Genomic DNA, 9,653 nt, shown 5'->3' with positions numbered 1-9,653 from the left:
AAAGAATTTGTCATTTTCCACCATTAAATGTGTATTTTATGTGACTTTAACATGAAATTATTGTTTAATTGAAAATATTTTGTTCTACTCACAAAACCCATCACAATGTCAAAGAGGTTTTATTTATGTTATGTGTATGGAAATAGCTTTTAATAAGGATAACATTAACTTTAATTCTCCTTACACTTCGAAAGACATTTGTTTTTGACAATTAGTTGAGGAATGACTTCGATAAATAAAAACTTAAAATTTCGTTATGATAAAGTAGTAATTTGTTATGGTGTAAATTATACGAGCATTAAATTAGAAAATATTACTATAAAGTTTAGAAATTTTCAAAATGGTGAATGCTAAAAACACTCGTTTAGAAGTTAATGTACTGAAAAAGTACTGACACATGTACTTTTTATAATCTCAAAAGAGAAAATAATGTGCACTTATAATATTTTCCCATTTCTAACAACTTTAAACGCATCCTTAGCAATTCCCTTTCAAAATTATTGAGAATAACACTTTGGACACTATAACAAGTCAACTTTAATATATTCTTCAATTTTAATATAATTTTGTTAAACAATTAATGAATCAGATATTGCTTCTTATTTAACCCTAAATAAAATTCTTCTAAAATCAAAATAAGAAATAATAATGTGACAATTAATGATAATTTCATTTTTACTAATATTAAATATGAAAAATACCAATTTTAATCAGAAGATTTAATTACGGTATATTATTAAATTAGTTCTACTTTTTTTTTACTATCAACTTAACTGATTAACTATTAATGTTTCAAAATTAAACTGTTGAAACTTATTTTAAAAAAATTCCTAAAAAATGCAATTGTTTCTCTTTAACTAGTATTTTCAACGATTATCTGTAAATAACGGTGACAATTCCCTAATTTATCAAATAAATAAATTTTTGTGTTTCAGATAAGATTTAACCTTTTCATAAAAAAGTAGTGGCATAAAGTTATGAGCAAAAATGTAAATTAATTTTTTTTCTAAACATTTTACTCATACAAGTAATGGTACCCACCCGCTAACAACAATGCATGAAAATTAAACTCTTAAATAAATTTTGCATGCATATATGTAGAGGCGATTGCATGCAAAATTTTAAAGTTGTACGAATAACATTACTCTCTTCGAAAGTCATAGAAGTTAGCAACAACTTATCTATGAAAAATAAAATACACATTTCATCTATCTTAAGATTCATTTCTACATCCTTCTCTGTCTATAAATGAAATTAACCTAGCTCTGAATCCATACACAAACCTTATGAAATCTCATGCTTTTTCTCTCAATCTCTGTGAAGAAGATATGATATATCAGATCTCTAGCATTGACTACATGCAACAACCATTTCCATAAATTTCTCTTATTTTCTGTTTTACTTTTGGTTTTTGTTGGCAGCATGAAAGAATTTCTAGTCACCGCATGAATCGGAGGTTCCAAAGAGAATTAATCAGCATGTATATTTTGCTTTTTTTTTTAGATTTTAATTTTGATTTTAATTTTAATAGATTATTTAATTGTATATGCAGTTACTGAGAGTAATTACAAGCTTTGTGTGAGTCACCAGTTACTTTGGAAAGGTAAGTTACAAACCCACCTTTGTCAGTGTTGTTTCATAGCATGAACTTGGAACTAAAATTTGTGATTCTGTTTTTCAATTTCTCTCTCCTATTTATGTTCATTTCCCATTTTTCCTTTTAATATTATTTTTTCTCTATCAGGCTCATCCATGAAAAAAATGCACCTTTGATCTAGATTCAATAAAAATGTGTCCTTTATCAGAAAATTGAGCTTTGTGGGGCATTCTGAGCCAACCCAGTTCATCAATTTGGTTTTTTTTGATCTTTTTAACCTTTTTCCATTGAGAATTGAAGAACCAAGCTTTGGTCAACGGAGGAAGAATTAGAGATTTGGGGCAATGGATCAAAAGGAGCCACAAGTAGAGGTTTCCTGGCTTCCAGCTACCCCAGCTAAGCCCATTCTTATCAAACCGGTGCCGATCTGCGAGCCCGAGGAGCAGAATCAACAGCTGGGTTGTAAACATGATAATGAAGCAGTTGCATGTTATGAATTCTCTGCTGGTGCAGTACCTGGGACTACACTTGCTAACAGTATCAGTGGAAATGGGAAAACATGTGTACAAACAGCTTCTGATAATTTTTCGGGCTGGAGTAAACTCGGATTTTCTGAACTTTTGTTCCTGACTGAGGCAGGATCTGGAATGCTACCAGACAATCATAATGGATTGGATAATCCATTTATTCCTTCATTGATGTCACAGTTCAATGGTGATGTTCAAGGTAAATGCAACCATTTATGGTTCCAGCTATTCTTTCTATATGATATTGTATAAGCTTTTCCCTTCCGCAACACACTGAAATATAATAGATGCTTGCAACAACCACATCCAGAACGTTAAAAGACGTGACATTGACGATAAATAGAAAATAATTAGGCCTGTGGAGCTGGATTGAGGGAAAACACGATAAATTTCAAATACATTAAGTTGCAGGGTAATACTATTGACATTCCAAATTATTTATCCACACTTTATTAACCAAATATTGTTTTAAGTTTTATTTTCAACATTATCATTGGCTAATCAAGAGCAGGAATAGCAATCTGGAGTTTTTTTTGGTACTACCAAGGGCATCCTCTCACCTTTTGGGTAAGGAACTAATCCCTTTTGGGGTGCGTGACTGCCTCTCCCAGCAAATGTCACTCCCAGTAATCGAATCTTTGACCTTTTGGTCATCCTGAGTATCTAGCGAGGCCTTACACTACTAGACCAACGCCTTGTTGGTAGACAATTTGGAGTGTCTACGTGGAAAGTGTTGCTGTTTTATTGATCCTTTTAATACTTAATCAATCTGATACTACATTGCTCACACTGGTTTTATTATCTTTTACCACAGGCACATCACACACTGCTTGCTGTAGCAAGGAAACTTCCCAAAATATGCTTCCACCAGACATTGCCATCAGAGCAGAAAGTGAACAAATTGCATCAATGCATATCAATGTGGAAGAAAAGGGTCCTCATGGGGAAGAGGAAAATATCTCTGCTAAAACACTTGGGGATAATGCAACCTCACCAAGCAAAGAACTCTCTGAGCCTGTGGTAGAATTTGCTGCTGTTTCTACGCAATTGAAGGAGAATGACAACCCTGATTACGGAAGCAGCCATGATATTGATCTGTCTAAAACACCACAACAAAAAACAAAGAGGAGAAGAAAGCACCGTCCCAAGGTCATCATAGAAGGCAAACCCAAAAGAACACGGAAGCCAGCTACCCAAAAGCCAGCTCAAGCAAAAGAAACCCCAACTGTCAAGAGGAAGTATGTTCGAAAGAAAGGATTAAACAACACATCTATTTCTCCAACAGAAATGATGGGAGAATTGACTGAAGAAATTAATCCAGAATCTGCGAAACAACCTTGTAGAAGGTCGTTAAATTTTGATATAGGACCAATAGATGAAAGTTCTGCATGCAGAGAAAATGCAACTGCACATATGGGAAAAGAAACTGGTGTAGTTGAACAGCAAACAAATGAAAACCTTGCCCATGATCTAAGTACAATTACATCTCCTTCAAAAGAAAACCCACCTGAGAAGAGGAAGTATGTGAGAAGAAAAAAAATGAGCAAAACTTCTGCTCCTACAATCGAAGTGACAGGAGAATTGCCTAAAGCGGTGATGACTGAATCTGCCAAAACTTCTTGTGGAAAGTCCTTAGATTTTGGCATAGGAGCTAGCGATCAAAGTTTGGCAGGCATAGAAAATGCAACTGTGCATCTGGGCAATGAAATTGATGTAGCTGCGCAGGAAACAAATGTAGGCCTTGCCTATGATTTGAAGACTTCCACTGAGAAGGCATCAAATAATTATATGCCATTATCTAAAGACACACAAGTACCGAGCACATCTTCTTCAAGAAGTACTCCCCCTGCGGCAGAGGCAAAAGAAGATGCAACTACCAAGAGGAAGTATGTTAGAAGGAAAGGGCCAAATAAGTCTACTCTCTCTTCAGCAGAAATGGCACCAGCATTGACTGAACCAGTGGTGCCCGATTCTACCAATATGTCATGGAGAAGTTCTTCAGGAAAACAAAACTTAAGTGAGCATATTACCATGGACAATAATTCTAAGCAGGAAGACATACAAGCCCCAAGAACATGTCCTGCAAGAAGCAATTTCTCTGTGGCAAATCCAGAAGAAAAGGTAGCTAGCAAGAGGAAGTATGCGAGAAGGAAAAGATTGAGCAAGTCTTCTACTCCTCCAGCTGAAATGACAGCAGATTTGATTCAACCAACAATGCTGGAATCTACTGAAATAGAACAGAGAAGGTCCTTATATTTTGACGCAGGAGCAAGAGATGAAAGTTCTGCATGTAGACAAAATTTAAATGTGCATAATAGCAAGGAAAACAGTGTGGTGGCAGAGGGAACACATGCAGGCCTTACCTATGATCAAGGCACTTCCATGAAGCATGCATTATATAATTTCATGTCATTACCTGAAGACACACAAGTCCCAAGTACTTCTTCGAAAAGCAACCCCCCTGGGGCAAAGCTGAATGGCAACTCTGTAGAAAACAGAAGCAGAAAAAATGGTCAGGCAACTATTCAAGATGGACATGAAAACAGTGCAAAACTCCTATTAAAATCAGTGAGAGAATCAAATCCAAATGATACCAATATCAGTAACAGTCAAATTTCAATGCTAAGGTTACAAATGGTTGGTTCCAAGAGAAGTCATTCTGGTACCATTAGATTTGCAGATACGAGCAGCATGAATGAGATTGGGGCATACTATAATGGATTTCCATCATACCAGAATATGTTTAGGATTCAGTTTCCCAACCTTCAGAAGAGACCGAGAAGTGAAAACGGGAAAAGTTCTAATGCTCCTATTACATCTTCTGTGACTACCATCAAAGAAGCAGAACTAACATCCTCTCATGAAGTTGCTCAGGTGCATCCTTATGCATCAAGTTCTAGATGCTGGAATTTTTGTTCCGAATATAATGCTGCTAGAGTCCCAACCATAAGTGAAGCAACAGGAAGCGTTATTGATGATGATCAAGCATTTGAAGAGTTCAAATTATCTTTGAGAAGAGCACAAATTTATGATTGTGCATCTCTAACCAGAATTAGAAACTTTGATACTGAACCAAATTATTCTGCACATGAACTATGCATTTATGGTAGACAAACATTTGGGAATGCACAAAAATCACAAACATCCATTGATGCCTTAGTTACTAAGACAAGTGCATCACTCACAAAGAATAAAAATAAAAGTGTTGTATCCAGGTCATCATATTCTACAATAAATGAAATGCAACAGTGCCAGAATCTTGCATTGGGAAATTACCACCAGTCATTAGGTATTTCAGCTAAACCCTTGATTTTTGTGTGTAACATTTTATTTTATACATGTCAACGGACAAATGACCCCACCATGTATTTTTTTGGCTTTGCAGCAGCTATTTCTTCTGAAGTAAGAAGGTCAATCATTCTACATGTTAATGCATTATCAGAGAAACTTAGTCAACTAAACATAAACAAAGAAGCCAAAGACCTTGCCCTTGTCCCGTATAAAAAAAAGAAAAAGAAAAGAAGTCTTGTCAACGGAGATGGCACCATTATTCCCTTTAATGGGTCATTTAGTCCTATCAGAAAACAGCTTCCACGGCCTAAAGTTGACATTGATGAGGAGACTGATAGAGTTTGGAAGCTTTTGATGTTAGATATTAATAGTCATGGCATTGATGGAACAGATGAAGATAAGGCCAAGTGGTGGGAAGACGAACGAAATGTTTTCCGTGGGCGAGCAGATTCATTTATTGCACGGATGCATCTTGTACAAGGTATCATTACAATACTTTCAGTAATATCAAATTTTCACCTTTGAGTTTTACAAGGTTAGGTTTTAATGCTACCAGTCCACACTGCCCACCACATCTATGTAATTATTTGAACTACTTAGTCAGTCATAGTATCACAAGAACAGTGTAAGGGTCATTTTCAATGTTCAAAATATAAACCTCTGCATGATAAATTACTGGTGGTCATGTATAACAGTTTTTTTCTAGAAATTGAGTAAAAGCAAGAAACTTGTTAGATATAGCATCATATATCCCATCCCTAAGATATAAAATTAATGAAGTATATTGTAAGCAACAATCATGAAAGAAAATAAGAACTTCTGACTCAATATATATAGTACAATGTACAGTAACTGAAATATTTATTTTGGTTGAAGTATGTATGTACCTCAATCTAATTTGGATAACTCTTACAAAAACATTGGGACTTGACAAGAGAATAAAAATAATTGTAAGTTAATGCCTAAGGATCTATTGCATTCATTGGCTTTGGTCAGAGAGTTCGTATAATAATATAAAGCGTGATAACAGGAGACAGACGATTTACTCGATGGAAAGGATCAGTTCTGGATTCAGTGGTAGGAGTTTTCCTCACACAAAATGTATCAGACCATCTTTCCAGGTATGACCTCTGTGTTTATTTAACGGTAAACTTCAGAATTAAATGAGATGCCACATCAACATTTCCTTTTTTTTCTTTTCTCTGTTGACAGTTCTGCATTCATGTCCCTTGCTGCTCGATATCCAAAAAAGTTTAGTGAAACATACCATGGAGAAGGGACAGGCCTGGTAGCCAACGAACCACAAGTGCACATAGTAGAACCAGAAGAAAGTACAGAATGGGATAGCAAAATATTGGACAAATCTGTTTATGACCACAGTTCTATGACAATAGACATTGCTGAGCATTCTGGAGAAAAAGCTGACAACAGTTCCAGCAGAACTACCGATGGTGTAATTAGCATAACATATGAATCAAGCTGCAGACTGTCAGAATCATCTCAAAGAAATACAGGGAAACAGTATAGTCCAACGAGGAGTGGACTAATTAGCACGACGTCTGAGGAAGGGGAGGAAAAATCATGTTATGAAGGTGTTAGGAAAGAGTTAAATGACATAGTTTCGTCCCAAGGCTCTGTCATTTCATCTCAAATATCTGGTGATTCTTCAAATGATCAAAATCCTGAGAAGATAGGGTCATGCTCGGATAGCAACTCAGAAGTAGAAAATCTCTCAAGCACAGCAAAGCACAACAGTTTTTATAACAGTACTTCCTTTAGCAAGCTTGTGGAAATGGCAAGTTCATCCAAGTTATATGAAGTTAACAGTAAAAAATGTAACTCAACTGAGCACTTAAGAGATGCATTTGGCCTTGGCATGATGCATGACCAGTCAGCAGAAAACTTGGAAAAATCAAATCTTATTGAAGGCTCCCTTGAAGCATCCATCATCACATCCCATCCCATCCAGAAAGACATCTCAAGGAATGAAATCAACGAGATCAGTTCTGCTCCAGTACAATTACACAGCAGGGGACAGGCAAAGGATAAAAATGAAGACATTAACTGGGATATCTTAAGAATACAAGCACAAGCTAAGGCAGGGAAAAGAGAAAAGACAAAAGATACTATGGATTCTTTGGACTGGGAAGCTGTTAGATGTGCGGATGTGAATGAGATTGCCAATACAATAAAAGAACGTGGAATGAACAACAGACTCGCAGATCGCATTAAGGTACAATCAAACTTCCATTAAATTTTATCTATCACTTTATAGAAAGAGACAACCCTTCAATGCAGCTTATATTATATTACATGATATGCTGTGCAGAATTTCCTGAATCGACTTGTTGAAGAGCATGGAGACATTGACCTGGAGTGGCTGAGAGATGTTCCACCAGACCAAGCAAAGTAAGACTAGTGTTTAATTAAACTACTTATTTGAAATACTATTCCCCATATATGATGTTAGTATGTCTACATTGATGGTTGGTGAAATCATCTTAATCTCTCATCTTACTGGCAAAACATGCACACAAGCAGTTAAACCTATGTCATGCAACCAGACTATATGCATAACAAAAATTCAATTCATACATGTCATACAGAGAATACTTGCTCAGCGTAAAAGGATTGGGATTGAAGAGTGTGGAATGTGTGCGGCTTTTAACACTGCACCATCTTGCCTTCCCGGTAAGCAGAAAACATAAGTATGCCATAACAGGAATATGAAATAGATCTTATTATCTATTTATATATAACAGGTGGACACAAATGTTGGACGTATAGCAGTACGATTGGGATGGGTACCTATCCAGCCACTGCCTGAGTCATTACAGTTGCATCTCCTAGAACTGTGAGTACTACATAAATAAATGATAATAAAGCATTAGTTCGGTTAGAAAAGAAGAGCCCATATCATTGTCTTGTGTAGGTACCCAATATTGGAGTCCATACAAAAATACCTCTGGCCTCGTCTCTGCAAGCTAGATCAAAAAACATTGTAAAGCTTTCTTTTTATTTTACTGCAAAACAGATACAATTATTTTCCATTTCTGTAAGTTTAGCAATGACAATTTACCTATTAATCCATTTTTTATGTTTTTGGCTGTATTGCAATATACTACAGATATGAGTTACATTATCAGATGATAACATTTGGAAAGGTAAAGTGCATTTTCTTAAGCATAAGAGGTTGGCCATGATTAACCAAAACCAGTTGTGATTGGGATAATAACTACATACAATTAATGCAGGTATTCTGTACAAAAAGCAAGCCAAATTGTAATGCATGCCCAATGAGAGCAGAATGTAGACACTTTGCTAGTGCATTTGCAAGGTATGTTTATAATATGTTAGTTTTTTTTTTGCGGCAAAAAATCCACATTTTTGCAATCTCATCCAGAATGCCTTTCTCATAAGTTAGAACTCTAGAAGGCACTGAAAATATTGTTGTTTCCAATATATACAAGGAACATAGGAGACAGTTACAACATTATCATATTGCCATAACTCATCACAATGATAGCACCCTTAAATCCATTCTATCCACATCACAACATTTGGCTTAAGAAACAGTTACGTAGGTAACAGCTGAAAATGATCTTAGTACCACTCTATAAATCAAATAATATGCATATATTTCAAGTTATGATTGATCAATAATTACAAATAAACAATATTGTATGCAGTGCAAGGCTTGCCCTTCCAGGACCAGAACAAAAGAGTATAGTTAGCACATTGGGAAATAATGTCAATGATCAGAACCCACCTGTAATCTTCAATCAGTTGTACTTGCAACCCGCTGAGAACACAAATCAAGCAGAAGACATTCAACAAACAGAACTGAGCAGACAACTGTATTCAAAACCTGAAATAAATAATTGTCAACCAATTATTGAAGAGCCAACAACTCCAGAACCGGAATGCTCACAACTACCACAAGATGATATTGAGGATGCATTCTATTATGACGATTCATGTGAAATTCCCACAATCAAACTTAACATGGAAGAATTCACTACGAATCTACAAAATTATATGCAACAAAACATGGCACTACAAGAAGGTGAAATGTCGAAGGCCTTGGTTTCTTTGAATCCAGAAGCTGCTTCCATTCCTGTGCCGAAGCTAAAGAATGTGAGCCGATTAAGAACAGAGCATTGCGTGTAAGTAAAATAACCCATCTCTAATTATTCAACTTGAGTGCATCGATGTAATTATGCACCTGCAATCATTAA

At 35.7% G+C, this 9,653-nt stretch overlaps 1 protein-coding gene across 3 annotated transcripts in view; it reads left to right on the top strand.

Annotated features, from left to right (window-relative positions):
- Positions 1,214-9,653, top strand: part of LOC109354934 (protein ROS1-like) — an 11,927-nt gene continuing 3,487 nt past the window's right edge. Inside the window, exons 1-15 of one of the 3 annotated variants that reach the window (XM_019597769.1) lie at positions 1,214-1,456; positions 1,553-1,603; positions 1,745-2,323; positions 2,939-5,413; positions 5,510-5,896; positions 6,446-6,536; positions 6,628-6,889; positions 6,941-7,648; positions 7,745-7,824; positions 8,022-8,106; positions 8,178-8,269; positions 8,348-8,416; positions 8,543-8,579; positions 8,670-8,752; positions 9,105-9,581. In XM_019597769.1, the coding sequence (XP_019453314.1) occupies positions 1,942-2,323; positions 2,939-5,413; positions 5,510-5,896; positions 6,446-6,536; positions 6,628-6,889; positions 6,941-7,648; positions 7,745-7,824; positions 8,022-8,106; positions 8,178-8,269; positions 8,348-8,416; positions 8,543-8,579; positions 8,670-8,752; positions 9,105-9,581 (5,228 nt within the window). In that variant the 5' untranslated portion in view covers positions 1,214-1,456; positions 1,553-1,603; positions 1,745-1,941. Of the gene's footprint in view, positions 1,457-1,552; positions 1,604-1,744; positions 2,324-2,938; positions 5,414-5,509; positions 5,897-6,445; positions 6,537-6,627; positions 7,649-7,744; positions 7,825-8,021; positions 8,107-8,177; positions 8,270-8,347; positions 8,417-8,542; positions 8,580-8,669; positions 8,753-9,104; positions 9,582-9,653 lie in introns of all 3 variants that reach the window. The other 2 variants (XM_019597767.1, XM_019597768.1) reach the window with 2 other exon arrangements.

Source organism: Lupinus angustifolius, chromosome LG08 (assembly GCF_001865875.1).
Source record: "Lupinus angustifolius cultivar Tanjil chromosome LG08, LupAngTanjil_v1.0, whole genome shotgun sequence".
Taxonomy (NCBI): domain Eukaryota; kingdom Viridiplantae; phylum Streptophyta; class Magnoliopsida; order Fabales; family Fabaceae; genus Lupinus; species Lupinus angustifolius.
The sequence above is the reverse complement of the archived record's forward strand: the minus strand, read 5'-3'. Positions and strand labels throughout refer to the sequence as shown.